This window comes from Prunus mume, linkage group LG4 (assembly GCF_029339155.1).
Source record: "Prunus mume cultivar Tortuosa linkage group LG4, ASM2933915v1, whole genome shotgun sequence".
In the NCBI taxonomy this organism is placed as follows: domain Eukaryota; kingdom Viridiplantae; phylum Streptophyta; class Magnoliopsida; order Rosales; family Rosaceae; genus Prunus; species Prunus mume.
This window is the reverse complement of record NC_142701.1, coordinates 15,931,955-15,951,740: the sequence shown is the minus strand read 5'-3', so window position 1 is coordinate 15,951,740 and position 19,786 is coordinate 15,931,955. Positions and strand designations below refer to the sequence as shown.

General features: G+C 37.2%; 2 protein-coding genes across 2 annotated transcripts; one reads left to right on the top strand and one right to left on the bottom strand.

The window, feature by feature from the left end:
• Positions 1 to 7,248: 7,248 nt before the first annotated feature.
• Positions 7,249 to 14,197, top strand: LOC103327326 (flowering time control protein-related / FCA gamma-like protein; the record flags this gene model as incomplete). Its single annotated transcript, XM_016793377.2, is given in 16 exon segments — positions 7,249 to 7,522; positions 7,918 to 7,988; positions 8,158 to 8,236; positions 8,486 to 8,568; positions 8,671 to 8,722; positions 9,849 to 9,913; positions 10,168 to 10,234; positions 10,689 to 10,768; positions 10,862 to 10,926; positions 11,587 to 11,646; positions 11,735 to 11,909; positions 11,911 to 12,033; positions 12,544 to 12,681; positions 12,809 to 12,940; positions 13,485 to 13,550; positions 13,664 to 14,197. Coding segments are annotated over 15 exon segments (1,527 nt in total), but the record flags the coding sequence as incomplete, so codon positions are not given.
• Positions 14,198 to 15,378: 1,181 nt separating this feature from the next.
• On the bottom strand, positions 15,379 to 17,230 carry WRKY23 (WRKY DNA-binding protein 23). Its single transcript, XM_008229616.3, has 3 exons — positions 16,618 to 17,230; positions 16,237 to 16,380; positions 15,379 to 16,023 (listed from the first exon to the last, which is right to left on the bottom strand). Exons 1-3 carry the CDS (start codon positions 17,028 to 17,030, stop codon positions 15,615 to 15,617), a joined length of 966 nt encoding a protein of 321 aa, XP_008227838.1. The 5' UTR covers positions 17,031 to 17,230; the 3' UTR covers positions 15,379 to 15,614.
• Positions 17,231 to 19,786: the final 2,556 nt, after the last annotated feature.

The following is a 19,786-nucleotide window of genomic DNA, read 5'->3' as shown; positions in this document are numbered from 1 at the left end:
CTTCCCACCCCACCGCACTGCCAACGACATGTGTTGGAAGCCTAGTAACCAGGGGATGGTACTCATCTAGCATACTCATACATCTCTCAACCATCTCCTCAAACTCAATCTTTTCTCCACTCACATCCACAACCCCTCATACTCTATACATAGGCAATATAGATAGGCATCCAAAATCCATATAAACATATTCACAATACTCAAATATAGTCATACCCAAAATATATTGCCAATACGTATAAGAATATCCAAATCCATAAACCAATTAATTATTAAATCATTTATACCATTTAAAACATATGCACAAATCTTTTATCCATAAAACCATGTGTATGCTTGAAAACAAAGTACACTCACAGGTAATCCCAAGTTGCCCGCCCCGAGAGGGTCCTCCTGCTACGATCGATTGGAGCAACTATTTCGAGATATAAACCCTTAATTAATATCACGCACTTCGAAACGGAAATTCATAATAGAAAATACTTAAATCCCCAAGTTCCCGGTGCGTGTACGTCCAATGGAATATCCTAAGGTCCGATTACAGGTTTAGAAATCGCTTACTAATCGAATGGTTAATGCTAACTCACAAACTTTGTATTATTGAATCGGAACATCCGGGGCTCCGATTCGTGATCCATGAATTCTTATAGGATTCTAAGAGTACCTAGATCAACATACTTCAATTTGGAAACGATCCAACGGTTAGAACCTATCGAACTCGGATAACACACAATATGCGAAATCCGTTCAATAGTCAAACGACATCCGAATTGAGATTCGCGAATCCTACGCACTCGTGAAACCTAAGGATCTCATCAGAACGTATTGCAGCTCCATCACCCTTGCCCACGCGCCGACACACGATCCGGCAGCGTGGGTGTGTAGAGTAAATTTCTGAAAAACTCCACACCACGGCTCCCCCTTTCTCTCCTAGGTACCTCTCGAGGCAAAGATCACTTTCTTCAACTACGGGGAAGTCCAATTTGGACGACAACTGGCCGGAATTTCACTTTGAAAACCGGCCAAAACCTAACTTCCAAAATTAACTTCCAATTCAAAATTGTTCCAATCCTACCCCATAAACAGCTAGAACATATAAAAAGAGGATGAACCTTCGTGGGCTTTAGTAGCATATAAGACCCTATTCACATTCGTATAAAAAGTTGGCCTAAAATAATTTCTACATGCCATCCTAACTTTACAAAACATGGTCATCCAAACCAAACATACAATCTTAAGAATTATATCTCAATGTAAAAATTAATAATTAAATTACAAATCAAATTTGAAATATAAGCCACATATAACACTAACAAAGGCTTCACATATTAAATTATCAGGAACAAATACCTAACTCAATGGATTCAACATAGAACTAATAAACTGATAAACCCATCCAATTAATGCAATTAATTATTTATCAAAACTACTATTAAACTGCTTACCTATGATGAGGAGGTGAACTGCAAAAAGACATAAAACACCATCCACCATTAGATAAAGCCAAGTACCAGATCTTTTAAAAACTAAACAACCCACCAGTCCCATAGAAACGAGAATTTTTTAAAGTTAAAAAACAAGTCACAAATTTCGAGATAAACTTCCAATGAAACTATAGAAAAATGCGAAAGACAAGCAACAAAAAAGATTATTAGACTCCAGAGTAATAACAAACATATGACAGGAAATTAAAGAGGGAGAGTCAGTAATTTAAAAAAGTAAACAAGATATCAAGTATATTATATTCCTTCAAAATAACACGACATACTAAGAACTTTTAAAGGTATTTTGGCATAAATGAAAAACATTAACTCATCTAAAAAGGGACAAAAAATAGTAGATAATTATCAAAACATATATAGTAAACAATACACATCGAGATACCAGGAGTCACAGATTCACAGGAAGTATATTACCTCCATAAAAAAATTAATTTATCAGGAAAACGGTCTTTATGAATCGAAATAAAAAAGAGAAGCAGATCATCATGTTCACAACTCACATGTCCATTGGGCACCAAATGATGAAGATTGAAAATTTACAGCAGCCCCTCGAATGGACTGGACATTAGCATATACATAATCACAACAACCACAACTCATACCCAATGTCAACGAATCCCCAAAATAAACAGCCCTAAATACCCAAAATAAACAGCCCTAATATTTCATCACAGCCATCCCTAAAACTTGTTTAGTTGAATAAAAGATTAATAACCAAGAAGCCCTAGAGGAAAAGAGTACCTATCGCGCTTGCTGTTGTGGTGTAGGTGATGACAAGTTGGATTTTAGAAGAACCTAGAAACAAGCATGAGATGAGAGATACGTGACTTGTAACTAGGCAGCTGAGTTCTTTGAGCTTTGATCAATGAATATCTATCAAGATTGTTCAAGTAGGCAAGACTAATAGAACTGAAAGTGAGGTGTGGAGTTTACCTGATCAAAGATCCGAGGGAGAGAGCCGAAAAGGGGTGATCCATGTGCAATGAGAGTTCAAAACTTCATCTTTTCAACAACATTTACAGAAACTAAGCATATACATATTCATTCATGATCATATCTTGAGAGAGAGAGAGAGAGAGAGAGAGAGAAGCTCTATTATATGTAAACTCTCTTCGAAATAATTTATGGTTTCGCCAACTGAACTTATTTTGATCGCCAAATCTTCGTTATAACTCGGATTTATTTTGATCAAGCCTACCGCATGTCAACGGATTCGTCTCAGTACCACTTACGCAACCAAATCACTCGTTGTCCCTAAGTACCTCCGGATAAGAAAATGACCAACATACCCTTTCTCCACGGTTAAATTCGTAATTTCACTTAATTAAATTAAAGTAGGAATTAAATTTGGAGTCGGGGTGTTACATAGCAGTTCTAAAAAAACTTTCATAGCTTAGAGTCTTGGCATAGGCAATGGTCGCTCTCATCTCCTTCAACAACGGAAAAAGTGAGACATTTGGGGTTTGAGGGGTTCAAGCTCTCCAGCTACTTGGGGATATGTAGGTAAGTATGATTTCAAATTGAAGGTTTTAACCCTCAACTAGACAACCAAATTGACATAATATGAAGGAATGACTCAATTAACACAACTAAGATAGTAGGATGACTAAATTGATCACACACAAAAAAGGACCAAATTGAAACTCGAGGTATAAGTTCACATACCATTGCAATTAAAAACCCTGAATTTTACAAAAATCATTAAGTGAAAACAAATCAAAAACAAACCCCAATATTTTTTTCTTTTCCATTTTTTCAAATTAGTTGCCCAATTTCATAGCATACTAACATCCTTTTCATTTTACACCATAAAAGCCACACATCCTTTTATAATCGTTAAATTTCAAACGTCCTAAAATTTATCATTTGGTCTCATTCTATTCCCCTTCGTTGATTCAGGGCTCATTTTGGACTGCTTTTCCACTAAGCACTTGTGCTCATAAGTGCTTTTGTTAGAAGAGCTTTTAGGGCTCATTTGGGAGTGATTTTGAGGAGAGCCAGAGTCCCTTATAAGTGATTATAGGGAGAATCACCTCTCATATGGTTCTCCATAAATCACTTAAAACCACTTAGAGCTAGTTTGGCATTGTTGTGCTGTGAAAATAATCATTGTCAAATTTGTTGTGAGAGAAATCAGTTATGAGAGAAAGCAGTTTGGCGTTTGGTAAAATGTTTATTAAAAGTGTTTTGGTATTGATTCCTGCATAATCAAAAATGATTCCCTCATTATCATTAAACTTAGAGCCTCTTCAAAACTGATTCCCCATAATCAGAAAATGGAAGTACCTAATTAGTTGATTTCCTTTATAGTTTTCTCTCACAACAATTTTTAACAATAAGTGATTTTCTCATAGTTTACCAAACGGGTTGGGCTTCCCAATTTTTTTTTTAAATCACTTATCACTCCAAATAAGTACTGTCAAACGGGCACTAAGTGATTATATTATGAAGAAGTAATTCTCCACATAAGTGTGTAGAGGCTTTTTCGTTCTAGCAGCTCTGATGGCCCTGAGTGTAAAGAGTCAAATGTATGAAATTGCCCATTGAGTCTGAGTTTGAGGATTAGACCCCAAGAGTGTTTTGAAAAGGTGCTGAGCCTTAGGAAACACATTGGTCTTCTTCACAAATGAAACCAACAGTCGCTTACAAATAAATTCTTGGCTTGACATGAAAGGCTTCTGGCGTGAGAGTTTAGCATTCATGAGTTTAGCATGAGAAAGAGAATGAGAGAAACAGAGGTTCATTGAGAAAGAGAGAGAGAGAGAGAGAGAGAGAGAGAGAGAGAGAGAGAGAGAAAAGAAGTGGATGGTTTGAGCAATTTTATGGTAGCCTGACAAAAGCTTGGTCAGACTCTGGAATGGCTTGCCAGAGGAGAAAATGGAGAAGATAGAGGAACGGGCTCGAAATTGCAGAGGTTTAAGAGATGAGAGATGAAGCTTGCTCTCTAGGATGTGGGTTGCTTGCCTTTTTTTGAGTTGTTTTGCTGGGTAGAAGGTGTCTTCCTTTTATAGGCACTGAAAGCTCTTTTTTCCCAAGAAAACCCTAGTTGATTCTCTCCAATTTTTCTAAATCTTCTCCTCCATTTCTCTCATCTTCCTTTGATTCAACCTCTTTTGTGAAACCTTCCTCTGTTCAAACACACAAAGACAAGATTTTTGGGAGCTCTAAGGCCTTCCCGCATTTGCTTCAATGTTAAACTCCTATTTTTGGCTACTATCTCACTTTCTTTCCTCCCTTATTTCATAGTAAGAGCTGGTAGGAGAAATGAGTGGGTAATGGCTGGTCTAAAAGGTGTTTTGCTTAAGTATCCTTTGATTTTTTGGATGGCTTGTGTTGGGATTTATCTTTAGCCATGTGCTGGATATTCCCAGCAGCCTGCATACATGGGCAATCTTTGGCTTTTGTCGTTGGTTTGGTCTCCAGCCATATGCTAGAGACTTTCAGATATTTTATAGGTCATTTGGGCCATTCTAAGGTGACGAGTTAACCTATTAAGGGAATGGGCTAATTTCCTAGAGTATTGGGCTATTTTTCCTAAAGTATTGGGCTATTTTCTCTCATTTATGCTTATCTACATATTTGGGCTCAAGAAATGGGCTTTGAGTTTCGGGGCTCCCAAGCAGCCCAAAGCTTCAATTTCTCCTCATCTATGGGTCTCATAAAAACTCGTAACCATCTATATCACAACCTACTCAGCAGAATTCACCAGGCATTCGCATGGTTTAGGCCCACTTAAGCTTGTAGCGTGGCGTGTTGCTTATTTGCTTGGCGTGACAAGTGTGCAAGCGTATATGACGAACTCTTGCGTACCCAAGTTGGGTTTCTTCCCAAGTTAGGTGTCATACTGGACTATAAATATATTTGGGCCCAGACTTGGATTTATGGGGCCTCAACAAAGTGATTATATTAAAATAACTTTTAAATTTTTGTTCAAAATCAATTTGCTTCAAGAAGATGTGCTTCTCCAAAAAATGCATTTATGATCCATAAGCTCTTCTGAATTGTTATGTCAAACACAGTTAGAAACCCTTTTTTTTTTTTTTTTAAGAAATAGCTTTAGGTCATCCTAGAACTTGTAATGGGAACTTAGCAATTGAAATAATTTCAATATTCACACATCATTCCTTATAAATAAAACATGAACATTTGCTCCTTTTTCTTATAGTCACACTTTGATATATGTACCAAAATAATTAATCAATAATTCAAAAAGAAATACTTTTATATATGTGTTAAATTACCATTGACAAGAATATAGGGCACCATGCCAATAGGAAGACAAGAATGTAGGGTGCTATGCCAATGAGTTCCCACTACAGTGATGGTGGATTCCCCCTTCCCCATGGCACCCAGATTCGAAATCCCAACAATGAAAAAAAAAAAAAAAATGTAGGGCTCTATTTACAGGAGAAGGAGTGAAGTCATAACTACCAAAAATAAAAGGGTAAATTACTCAAATGATTCCTCAAACTTGTATGTGATTTACATTTTGGTCCCTAAATTAATTTATTAGTCCAAATGGTACATAAACTCTATTTTAATCGCCCATTTGATCCAACCGTTACATTTTGTCAATGTTGTTGTTAAATATAAGGGCAAATTGGTCATTTCGTAAGTTAAAAATAAATAAATACTAAAATATAAATAAAAACTCTCCATCTCTCTCTCTCTCTCTCTCTCTCTCTCTCCCCCCATCCATTTCCCCATGGCCATCACCTCAAGCTTCAACCCCAAACCCATCCCACAACCACTCTCCACCCAAACCCATCCAACAACCACCTTTCATCCCAAGCCCCATGAACCCAAAACCCAAGCTCCTCCCTACCCTCCACCCAAGCCAGAACTACGTAAAAGAAAAGAAAAAAATCTTCCAAAACCCTCTCCCAACTAACCCAGAACCCCAACTTCAACAACCACCCAAACCTTATCCCCCTCCCTTTGATTTCCCTTTGTTGTTGAGAGACAACCACCCACCACCCTCCTCCCCACCTCATCACCTGCCAACCCCACCTCCCAAAATCACACCATCAATTTCTCACCCTCCAAGTACAAGTACTGGTTCTTCACCAAGACACCAAATTGCTGCGAGGGTTTTGGGGATTTATGCCGTCAATACCAAGGCCAACACTCCTACCATTTTCGCCATTGCCCACCTCCTCAAGAGCTTTCCTCTTCCTCTGCATCTCTTCAACAACCTTCATCAACCTTTGTTAGTATTATTTTGGATATTAATTGTTGGGCTGGATGATTGAAGGCCATTGACAAACTATTTTTTTTTTTTTTACAAACACAGAATTTGAGAGGTCTGTAGGGAATTGGGGAGAAGAAATCGAAGGGAGGGGGTTTGGGTCTCATGATTTTTTTCTCTTTTTCTTCAATTATTTTCTAATTTTGTATTTATTTTAATCCTATTTTATTTGTTAATTATGAAAAGTTGTATTTGCCCCTAAAATTTGGTTACATTTAACAGAAAATGTAACTGTTGGATCAAATGAGTGATTAAAATAGAGTTGATATACCATTTGGACTAATAATTTAATTTAAGGACCAAAATGTAAATCGCGTCAAATTTGAGGATCATTTGAGAATTTATCCAAAATAAAAAATAAAAAATAAAAAATAAACATGTCCACGAAGATTAACTGAGAATCGGCTGTGCCTGAGCTCCACCATTTTAGTGTGGTGCCTTCTTCTTCAATCGCACTCAAGTCTACAATTTTAGGGTTAAGGTTAGAGTTTGGCATAAACTAATCCAGGCAGAGTATCTGTGAAGCTGGAGAGGCACGGAGAACACCAAGAGCCCCAGGGCATCTCGTACCCTGGGACTGGTTCTTCCTCTTCTTCATGGCCCCCCGTCGATCCCCACCATAACCATCATAACCACCACAATCACCACCGCGATTCCAACCACTACGACGACCACCACCACCATGGCAACCACTCTAATGGCTCGTTCCATCCGGTGCCTTTTTCTGTACGCAAAAGGGCTTGGCATCCTTCTAATCAAGGACCTTCTCCGGGTATTGTATATCAATTTTTTGTACATACATTTGTATTTGCCTTAATGCTCTGTTTGGTAGGTAAGGAAATGTAGGAAAGTAATGGAATGGAAACAATGAATTGGGTTAGGCTGCCAATAGTACTCTTTTTCATATATTGCTAATGTTACTTTAATCTTAGTGACTGAAGTTAAGCTGGTGATGACTTTTCCACTTATCAAAACGAATATTAACTGCAAATTACTCTTTTTCACTATTTACATTCCGAGAAAGGTTCTTAGTAATGCGTAGTTGAATTTGTTTACACATGGAAACTGCATTGGTATCTTAATTTCAGCTGTATTTATCTTATTCCCTCCAAAGCTAGGTTTTTTAGTACCTCTCACTTTCTTTCTTATGGGGATTTTGTTTTTCAGATAACGTTGAAAGCGCCTTCCATGTAAAACTTTATGTTGCACAGGTTTCCAGAACAGCAACTGAGGAAGTTGTGAGTAATTATTTCCCCTAATCTGTCAAAATGTCTTTGGTGCTCATTTCTTTTGAAACTAAACCTTACCAACCTAGCAAAGATGTCTGTTTCAAATTATTTGGTGTCATGCATTGGTCTTGTGACTGCTAATTCTATTTAATAAGGTGTTCTTGTTTTTCTATGTCAGATTCGCCCGTTGTTTGAACAATATGGAAGTATTACTGAGGTTGTTATTTTGAGGGATAAGAGGACAGGCCAACAACAAGGTACCTCAATTCGTATGGGGTGGGGTGGGTGAAGGATAGATTCTTGGTTCTGAATGCCCCTTGAATTTTAACATCTAAACAGTAATTTTAGGTTTTCTTCTATCTTCAACGCTTTTCTCTTTCATTATGAACTTGTAAATGTTAATAAGTCTGCCGTTTGCTTGGTACCTTCATTTCTGTTTCAATAGTATTTCATATAACTATGAAAGAAAAATTAGTAAGAAAACAGATTTAGTGTTGCTCCTGCAGGCAGTTGTTTCGTGAAATATGCAACACTAGATGAAGCAGACAGGGCTATCGGAGCCTTGAATAATCAGCATTATTTTCCTGGGGTGAGTTAATTTGTTGCTCGATGGATAAATAGATATGTACTTATGTCATTCATCATGTTACTGTTATTAAGTTTGTTTGTTGTTGTAATTTATTTTTGCCAGGAAGTTCTACCAATCACAGTTAAATATGCTGACTGGGAATTGGAACGCCTTGGTAATTTTCTAATGCTTAAGGAATTTCTTGTGGAACCTTTTTTGGATTGTAAAACTTAATATCGTACATATTTTAGGAATTTTTAGGATCTGCATCCTTATTCCTCAAGAGTTTTAGATTAAGTTCAATAAATGTTTTCTATTGGATTAGGTCCATTTACTAATTTGTATGCCCAATTTTATGAGATAACTTTATATTTTATAGAAAATGTTGTGAGTCCCCTTATAATTATCGAAGCATTATATGTCATAAATATACCATTTTCCTCAAAATTTAGAATACAATTATCAAACAAGTTTAGAATGGATATAGAACTACACTGAAAAAAATGAATTGATATGTATCAAACGAGATCCATAATGAATATACAACTACGTAGAAAAAAAAAATTTGAATTAATATTCTTGTGAGACAGATGCAGTATTAACACACATCAGAGTTCATTTTTTCACATCATGATGTAATACAATTCAATGTTTTTTTGAATAATGTATCTGTTTTAGCGGTATGTTCATTCAATTTTATTAATCATGATTCCTGAATTTGTAAAAAATAAAGCTGTTGTTCTTCAGCTTGAAAGGCTGGATTCTTGTTAAGTTAGAATCCAACACCCATTTTTTTATTATAAAAAAAAGGGATGAATATTAATTGATTGGGTTTTCAGTTATAAAAGGAATATATTAGTTACCACTGTGCTAATGAGGAAGGTATGAATTTCATATTTGAAGTTTGGTGACCGCAAAGATGAAATATTCTTTTACTTTCTATCTTATGCTTATGACTTTTGTTATATTGTTTGTATTGTCTTTATCCTTGTTTTTGTTTTGCTAGCAAAATAATAGAATATCTTCTCACATGCCTTTCTGTTTTAAATAACGAGGATATAATGTGCAATAGAGTGTATTGTGTGTTTTCAACTGACATATATAGGTGTGCTTTGGAGTGTTTTTGTCTGTGAAAAAAGCACTTTGAGGTGAATATGAAGGATGTACGTAGGGTTTTAATGGAACTTTTTATGTGCTTCTAATAAAAGTCACTTAGTGAAAGGCTTCGTGTAAAAGCCTTCCTAGTCAGGCCTTTAATGTTCAGCATCTGATGAATTTTGTTTTTCTTGTCCTTTTGGTAGCGGGACTTGACAAGTTGTATGTGTGTGGCCTGAACAAGGAAGCTTCGAGGAAAGAAATTGAGGAAGTACGGTGAATGTTTTCTTACTATCACAACCTCTGCTAAATAATTTATTCATGTATTCAACAGTACATCCATAGAGATGTATCATGCATTTGTGCGCATCCATTTGTTTATGCATGTACATCTTTTCTTATGGATATGCTCTTATGCATGCTACTTGCATGGAAAGAACAATATTCTTCTCAACCCATTTTTGTTTATATACTCCCTCAACTCTTTTCAAGATGTTCAGATTTATATGGTGCTTTCTATGTCAGATATTTTCGCCATATGGTTTTGTTGAAGATATCTACATTTTGCGTGATGAGATGAGGCAGAATCGTGGTATTTCTATTTTTCTCATTGTTGATCTCTCTATCCTTTATAACTTTGAGTTGCATGTTATAGACTGGGCAGGTTGAAGATATCTACATTGTGGGGGCTGATTATGCTTGCCTCAATATGGTATTTTCAACCTAATGATGTCCTGTGTTCTATTTGACATCACCAGAACTGGAGATATTCTGATTTGCATGCTTGCTAGTTACTTAAGAGGGTAGAAGCAGGTGGTGGATATCGTAGCCAGTAGTTTTAACTTTTATATCTGTCAGCACTTCAGTTGGGGTCTATCATAATTTCATGGTGAAATAATATCTTTCTTTATTTTAGTCATATAATTTTCTGTAAAATCTAATGAAACTTTGTATGGAATCGCATATTGCTAAAAACCCGTTTCTGTTTCTTTGTTCTGGCTAATGCTTTTTTATATATATATATTATTTGGTTTTTTTTTTTTAAGGGACCGGATTTGTGAAGTTTTCCCATAAAGATATGGCTCTGGAAGCAATCAAAGCATTAAATGGAACCTTCATTATGAGAGTAATGCTTTTGTATTGCTTAGTAACATGCACTGATTGTGTCATTACACTTTGAAGGCATCTAGTCTGATTCTTCTTTTCTATGTTACTTCAGGGTTGTGCTCAGCCGTTAATTGTTCGCTTTGCAGATCCTAAGAAACCAAGGGGAATAGAATCAAGGTTATGCTTTGTAACATTCTTAGATATGTGTGTGTATGCCGAGAGCTTTTAAAGAGAGATCTCTCTTTCTGAGGGAAAAAAGGAATGCATGTGAGGCCCATCTCCTAGTGCAGTATAAAGATCTTAACCATCCCTTTTATAGATTCCTATGACCCTTATAAAAGGCTTGGCCAAATCATAAACCATTTTGTCATCTAACTTTCATTAAATTATAGACTAACGTAGTTTTTTCGACAAATTTTGAAATGTTCATGATAATAAACAAATAACTAAGCAATTTGCTCTTTTGTTTTTTATTTTTATTTTTATAAAGATGATCCTTGAAGGGAAACCTAAAAAATGGATGGTTCGGATCATTGGACTTTGCATGGTGAACCCCAACACGGGGTTTACTTTCATGAAAATATGGGGTCCCTCTTTGGATGGGACCACACGTTTTGGAAAAAATGAAAGTGCTCAGTGGTCCAGGATTTATGGTCTGGAAATGTTTACCAGTCACCCAAAAGCAACTTTTTATATCTGGTTTTAAAGTAAACAGAAACGTTGGCTGAAAGAAAGGTGTATACAAGATGTATACAGTATTAACTGATAATGTTCTTGTTTGATTTTGGGGCATTAAATCGTTGTGAAATTTTCTAAATTTGAATTCTCTTTCTCTAGGGGCAATTATTTATTTAGCAACGCAAACATTGTTCCCCACTCTCAAGAACCAGTTGTTAGGTACAGTTCTGTCTTTATACATCTTACATTTCATTTGTCATTCTGTTTGTTAGTCTTGACTGTTTGTCTTCTGCTTTGCTCTTTTCAGGCCAGTATCCGATCATGGTGATTCCACTGGAGGGTATAATATGCATAATGCATCGTATCCTGTTCAACAAGCTTCACACCCACCTATTTCTCAATTGGCAAACCATGAACCCCAGGCTTCTAGTGTCATACAACCACCATTTCCTCCATCAAAGTCATCTTCACAGTTGTGTAGGAATGCCTTCACAACACACACAAACTACGCATTCTCGGACTTCTCAAGTAGAAGTTAATGAGACCCAGAAGCAGCATCTGATGCAATCATCAGGGCAAATTATTGGGCAGCAGCAGAGTTCTCAGGTTAGTAGGTAACAATGACAAATGATTTATCAGGCTGCCAAAGTGATGAGTGATTGAAGAGGTCAACCTTTGAAGGGATACTATCATGAGCATGTTGTCACAAATATGTCATGTAGCTACTGCTTGTGACACCCTGTATTTGTTGAATTGTTTGTGTATGGGCTCTTTAGAACCATAGGAATCATGTCCATCCTGTTAAATGATTATCATGCATGTGGGAGGGAGTAACATTGGCTATAGTAACCCTTAAGTATTAAAAATAGTAGGCTTTTAGTCGTTTCTGGAACTTTTTCATTGGTGGATACAAAATTGCTATGAATGTATGTTAAATTGTTCTGTGGTAGTTATGTGATGCACGAGTGGTAGCGCACACAATTTTACTAACAATGATTTTGGTACTTTGTGACTCGTGCAAACTCTTTTCTGCCGTGCTGTGATATTGGAAATTGTGCAAATACGTTGGTGTCTTGTTGTCTTCTATGGTCTCCACAAACCGGATGCAATCCTCAGACAGTTGCTAGCAATTCTCTCTCAGCTGCAGTTCCTTCAAATAACGAGATAGCAGCTCCCATAGAGTGTGACTGGAGTGAACATAACTGCCCTGATGGATACAAGTATTATTATAATTGTGAAACTTGTGAAAGCAGAGTATGTTTCAGTCTTTGACAATCTTCTTCATATGACATTTAGGTTTCTTAGTCCCAGAAGATATTGAAATGTCCTACTCAAAATAATTGGGAACATATGATTAACGGCTGTGTTATCTGGTCTACAGTGGGACAAGCCTGAGGAGTTTGCCTTATTTGAGCAAGCATTGCAGATGCAGACACAGCAGCAAAATCCTTCTCACCATCTTAAATCTATGTCATCGGTTCTTTCTACCCAACATAGTGCTCAAACACAGCAGGTACAGATTCAGACACAGGCCTTCCATCAGACACTACAACTTCAGAAACCTTGCTCATCTGCACCGGTTTGTTATTTTCACTTAATTTTTCATTTTTAAGATGGTTTTTCCGTTGTAATGTGAATAAGGCGTCGTCTTTTTGCTAGGGATTGGCACCGGGTACCCATTAGGTGTTAGGGATGTGGTAATTGGGGTGTTTGGGGAGCTGCCGCGGTAGGGGTGGGGTTTGTTGGGGTGTTGTGTGGTGGTGATGGTGATGGTGGGTAGTACCCATGGGTCTCTACTTGTTTGTGGAATAGTTAGGTTTACTTTCTATGTTATGTGGCTGTTTTCACATTAGGTAAGCAACATCCCTATACAAATTAGCAGCTACTGTAAGAATTGCTCAAATAGAAATTGATTTAGCACACTATACGAGCTTCGAGTGTAAAGATTCAATTTGGGTATGTCTCTTTAGCACTACTGGAAGCCGTGATAGTGTAAATAATGTCCATGTGGACAAGGACGGATATGGTATTGTCAATAACATGCTGTGGTTTTGTAGGAACTGGATCATGTGCAAATCCAGCCAGAAACAAATCCTGTTGTTGGCCCAACCTGTGTTTGACAGGTACTGTTTATGTAATTTACAATTCACTGAGGCAATTGCCACAATGCGTCTGCTTAGAAGTGACTTTGAGCACTTCACAAAAGTTCTAGCCATTCTTTTTGCTTTCTATGCAGAATGGCCAAATTTTCCATTCTTAAAGAAAAAAATGGCATGCAACCCCGTCCCAGTCCTTGGAGGATTGAATCATCGGTCAACTGTTGGTACATTTGCAAGATCGTGACATTACTGGTTCAACCCCCGTGCCTTTTTTTTCCCTCAATTTTATTTTATTGTTGAAGTCACTGTGATTAACGCAAATTGAAGAGTTGCTAGTGCTGAGGGTGACTATTGTACACAATGAATGCAATCCAGCGCAGGGGGACCATATTGTGTGAATGCAATATTTTCCCCCTCTCGGGTCAAGATGCAAACTTCTGCAAAGTACAGCTCTTTTGCTGAACAATAGTGGTGGAAGCTTAGAACAGGGTGTAATATGTATCAGACAGAGTGTAGAAATGTTGCCATCAACGCTTAAATTATGGAGTCTTTAATCTCATGCAATTGGCTTGTTGCTTGCCCGGAGACTTGTGTCATAAACCAGTTATTTACATAACATGAAACATATGATGTATTTGTTTCAAAATAGAATGTTGCATCTTTGGTGCTCATACTGCCGCTGGCTGAAACAACTCAACAGTAGTTGACAAAAAGCTTTCGTGCCCATATTTTGTGAAGTCTTGTTCTCTGCGGGTCTCTTGATATATACTGATTTTCAACTGGAGTTTAAAAGTACGATTATCCAAGCCCATACGTTGGTTGGTTCCTCTATATACTCAATATTTTGTGAGGTCTTGATATATACTTGTATTCATGCATGGCATACCGCGATTAGTCAAGGATAACATTGTTCACACAAGTGTTTCTCCTGCATGCGGTGAGAGTGCACGGGACAATGAGTTAGGATTAAGATGGATCAATGTTGGATTGACAAACCGATAAAAATACTTTTGGTTCCCATGGCCATGGATATGTACTAAGTGCGCAAAAGTTGTGGACAAAATGGCCGCGGAACATGTGAGAGTGCAGATGACTCAATAGATGGGTAGATATAATTCCATTATTAAGACAAAAGAATCACACAGGGCCGATTATCCTAAATGTGAAGGCGGTGCTTAGTTTATATGGCAGAATCCATTATCCCATTCCCATCTATTTATTCAAATTCAATGCATCAAAAATGGAGGGTGAGATTTGATGTGGCATAAAAACAAGAAAGCAAGGCATTTATTGTCCAAGAGGCTCAAAGTGGGGCGGTAGAGATTTTGATCTTTGAGTTGCCTTTTCTTGTAGCATACGCATGCATAGTTTTGGGACAGCGCATTAGATGTTGTCACCAAATCTTCCCAATTGCAGCCCCTTTTTCTAGAATCAATGGGTTTTATGTGAATTCCAAGGGGAGAAGGAAAAAGGGAAAAATATTAAAAATTTAAATAATAAATATAAATAAACAAATAAGCAAAGAGGGCTCCTTCATTAATTGTGGGTCTGGACTGGAGGGACTACGCAGAAAACCCTAACCCTCAAAATCATGACTGCGCAGCAGCACTAGTACTGCTACTCTCCACAAATGAAATCAATGCACATTCCTTCCACAGCAAAAACAAAGATATAGGACAAACAAGGGGTCAGAATAATTAAGCAAACCCATTTTCCATATACCACAATATCTTTACATACCCAACCCCACATTTCCCCCCCTCTTTCAGAGGCTCGCTCTTCCACACACCCCACACCCCTCAAGAGGAAAAGAAAACCCAAAAGGAAAAAAAAAAAAAAAAAGAATATCTGATGAGGTAAAAAAACTAACTACTACCAAGTACCTGCATTGGATTAAAATATCCATGTTCCATGGTTACAGTGATAATCACCATCAGGATTAGCAAGAGCACCTGATCTCAAAACAAGTCAGTAACCTAAATTAGTACATAATTAAGTAGCACTGCATTAACTAATGGGATCTCATCTCATGATCAGGTACGGCCATGGTTATCTATAAACATATATATATATATATATATAATATATCTACTCTTGCTTCAGCATATGGGAGGGGACTATGTCTTGAAGAAGCCCATGGTCTGTCAACATAGCAGAACCAGTTGCTGGGGTGCAAAACCGCCTTTCGTGATGAAAACCAGTGCCGCTAGCATTTGCTGTTGGTGAGCCACCATTAACATAGTTGCAGAAATTGAAAGGTTGCAGTTGCTGCTGATAGTGATGAGATAATAGGGTTCTGGGCATTGAAGGCATGGCAAAGGTGGTAGAGATATTGGGTTGAGCAGAAGCCGAAGCCGTGAGAGTTGGGCGAGGTATGAGTGGGCTTGGGTGTGTGTGTTGGCCTTCATAAGTTGTCACAACGATGCTTGGGTCATTGAAAGATCGCTCCACTCGCTTCTTCACATTACATGCTGTACTTGTGCATCGATAGTAACTCCTACAATCAACCAAAATCATGAAATACATACATAAGATCAAAGATTAAAAAAATAATAATAAGGAAGATTATGATTTCTGATTCAAAACCCATAACTAATTTAATTCTGGGTTTTGATTAATTTGAACTGAGGATGATTATTATTAACAAGCAGTTAGCAATGCCATGATAATAAATAAGTGTTAATTTGGCACTGAAGTTTAGAGTGAGTACCTGGGGAAGGGGCTGTTTTTCACAGCTTTTTGACCGTACTTTCTCCATCTGTAGCCATCTTCCAGATGATCAACCTCACTCTTGGTCATGAATGCAAATCTGGGTTCTCTCTGTCTCTTCTGACTTGCCTTCTTCGCTTTCAACCTTTGCTCATCCACACAATGAACACAGAGAAAAAACAACCTTTCATCAATACACCATCAGGCTTTCTATTATATAATGAAAGTTGAGTTCACTTTAACCCAAAGTCCCAATTTTCAATTTCAGGTCGCTGTACTATAAATCCGAAAATGATAAAAACCCCATCTTTATCTTGATCTGTTAGGAAATGGATCTCTCTCAAAAACAAAACTTAAAGCAAAGCAGGAATGAAAAACTCACTCTTTCTTGGTCTTTGGTTGGTCACGTTCTTCTTCTTCATCTTGGTCTGCAGCACCTTTATTATCAGTCTGTTCCTCGTTCAGAGCCTCACTGGATGCAGATGAAATCGATGAAGAGTTTGGTGTTGCAGGCTGCTGATTCAAAGAGTAGTCAGAGCACTCCTTTGCCATTATGGAAGTATTTGGAAAGTTTGGAGCTAATGAAGGCAACATAGATGGTGTCTGAGGCAAATAATCAAACAAGGAGTTAGTACAAAAGTCCTGGCCAGCACCCAAAAGCTCCATAAACCCTAAAGATGAGCTCTTTTCTCCTTCACAGAAATCAAATATGCCTGAAAATGGTGATGAGGAAAACCCACATCCAATATTGGTACTATTGTCCTCCATCTTTACCACATCCTTCTTCACATCCATTGCTCACTCTCAACACAGAAAGAGCTACTCTTCATCAAGGGCTAGAAAGAGAAAGTGGGTTTTGTTTGTCTTAGTGAGAGAGAGAGTAGGGTAGGGTTGATCTGGTTTATAAGATTTGGGAGAGAGAAGAAAAAGAGAGAGCGTTTTGGGGTTGGAGAAAAAAGTAGAGAGTTTTTTTGGGGGTTAGGGATTGAGAGTGAGAGGGTAGGCTGGGGTTGGCTTTGGCTTGGCCTCAAATATTGACCGGCAATTGTAGGTCAAGGGTTGTGTACGGAGTAGGCAGAGTGGCAATGGCAAAAATTGAATGCATGGTTCCGACAAAATGGTCGACGCTTTCATACAGTGACCTTTGACCGGTTAACCCCTTATTTATTTATTTAATATTTTTAAAAATTAGTAATGTGAACGGGGTTTCGTTACACGTGACCTTCTTACGGCTACACAATACAACTTTGAACCTCACTCGTGTGTAATCTTGTGCATGCATGTGAACTCAACCAAGTGATAACTTTGCTTTTCATATTTAATTCATTCATTTTTCCCCCTTTTTTTTTTGAAGTACAAACGATAGCCTAAACTGCAAGAGAGGAGTTTCTCCCACACACAAAGACGCACGGATAACTAAGATGTCATGGGATTCAACGAGACATCTGATAAGCAAATCAAAAACCTTTATTCACTAGAACTAAACCTCGTTGGTTTCATGTTTACACTTTAATTTGTTGTTGGTAACTCAATGACTCATAGTCAAAGAAGACCACATTATTTATAAAAATGAAGGAGAAATGATGAATGAGAATGTAGTGGCGTTTTATAATTGGTGCTGCAGGTGAAGTACAAGTATATATAAGTGATGAGGGAGGATATATATATATATATATATATATGTTAAATCCCGTCATAGAATTAATTAATAAATTAACTAGAATTAAATCGATCGACTTGATTGAATACAAATGACTTTATTTGGAGATAAGAGATAGTTTCACACTTGATGACAGCAAAAAGGGTTTTTATAGAAGGCTAGACGACCTCTTTGACTGATTCACAAATGTTAAAATTGGGAAATGTTTATATTTAAGACCCACCAGAATAATTAAGGAAGTTGCCATATTCTCGAAACAATTCTTAGATATTCCCTATCGCATAAAAAATCAGTGAACAGGACAAACTTTAGGTGCAGTTCATGGGGAGAATTCTTTAATCATGTGTTTAAAATTCAATTATGATAAGAGTATCAACTTTAATTTTATTTTTAAGGTGTGAAATCATATGTTATCTTTCTCCATAGTCGGTGGTGGTTAATGCCTTTTTATCTTGCACCGAATGCACATAAAATCCCTACAGAAAAATAAAATAAATATAAAATAAAAAAAGGCCAAAGACACGATCGACTTCTTTTCTCTTGTTGGTGAAATTGTAGGCCAAAGTTGCACCCCCACGTGCGGCTTACCGCGCGCGCGCACACACACAAAGATAAAACATGCTGACATAATTTCCGTGTAACTTTGCATGCCTATAATTATTGTGTTTCCAACTTTTCTCGGTAAAACAATTAATCACTCGTTCATTTCTGAGGCGTTTTTAGTTAGTTTTTTGGTTGTTTTTTTATGTTGGCTGTTGATGGATCCCAATACTATCATTTCGTACTGATATACACTCAACCATGCTGAGGTCAGTCAGTGCATGGTTATTGCAAGATACCATCATTGCAATTTTGCGATGCCACACAAGACAAGCCATCTACTTCTATTTTGATTCCTCTTTTTTCCTTTCCCGTACACATGTCCATCTTATTAGCTACACAAATTAGAAATCTCTAATTATGTTGTTATGCAATAGTCAGATCTAGTAACATGAGACACTAATTATGTTACTAGATTTAAATTCATAGTCTAACAATATATAATAATATATATGACATGATTTAAATTCATAGTCTAATAATTATACTTTTATCTATTAATGGAGAGGGGGGTTTCCAACACTGAGAAGAGAGGTACCACTACCCTAAAAGTTAGATGACATACTTAACCTTATATTAGTGGGGAGGAGGTTTAACCCAGGTAAGAATTAGAAATTTTCATAGTAGTGAGCTATAAATTGATTTGTTCATTTATTATGCGTAGGTGGCTCACTGTCGTTTTCTTGGAAGCTGCTCGAGTGGAGTGGGCTAATTTTGCCTAGGGTGAGATGGGCTAATTAATTTCCACTGGACTAGGGTCCACCCTAATCTAAAGGCAATTCCGTCCTTGGATTTAACTATTATCATGAGTCTAAACCAATTTCACAACCGTTTCAAAAGATACATTTCTCTAAATATATCACAAATATTTTGGAAATCTTGGTGCAAGACAAGATCTTAAAAATTGGTCTTGACTGTTGATCCTTTGTCTAGTTGTTTGTTTAACTTGAACTTGTGTGAGGATTAGTACTGAATACATAGCAGTGGAATTAGGTTAAATAATCCTTGTCATTAGACATGATTGCATAAATGGAAGAACCTAACAAAGCTACTTACTTTTGCCCTTTGTTTTGTTTGACTGAAAGTTGAGAACGTGCGTTTTTAGTACTTGCGTTTAGCTTTTTAACACCGATCCTCAGCTGAGGATGTTTTGGCGACACATCCTCGGGTCCTACCCAAAAAAAGGAGAGTGACGTCTACATGAGCCATCCACACCTCACACATTTCCAGCGCCAATTGATCCGAAAAGTATGAAGAGAAAGAGAAATATGAGGCAAAAGTAATTAGCTCC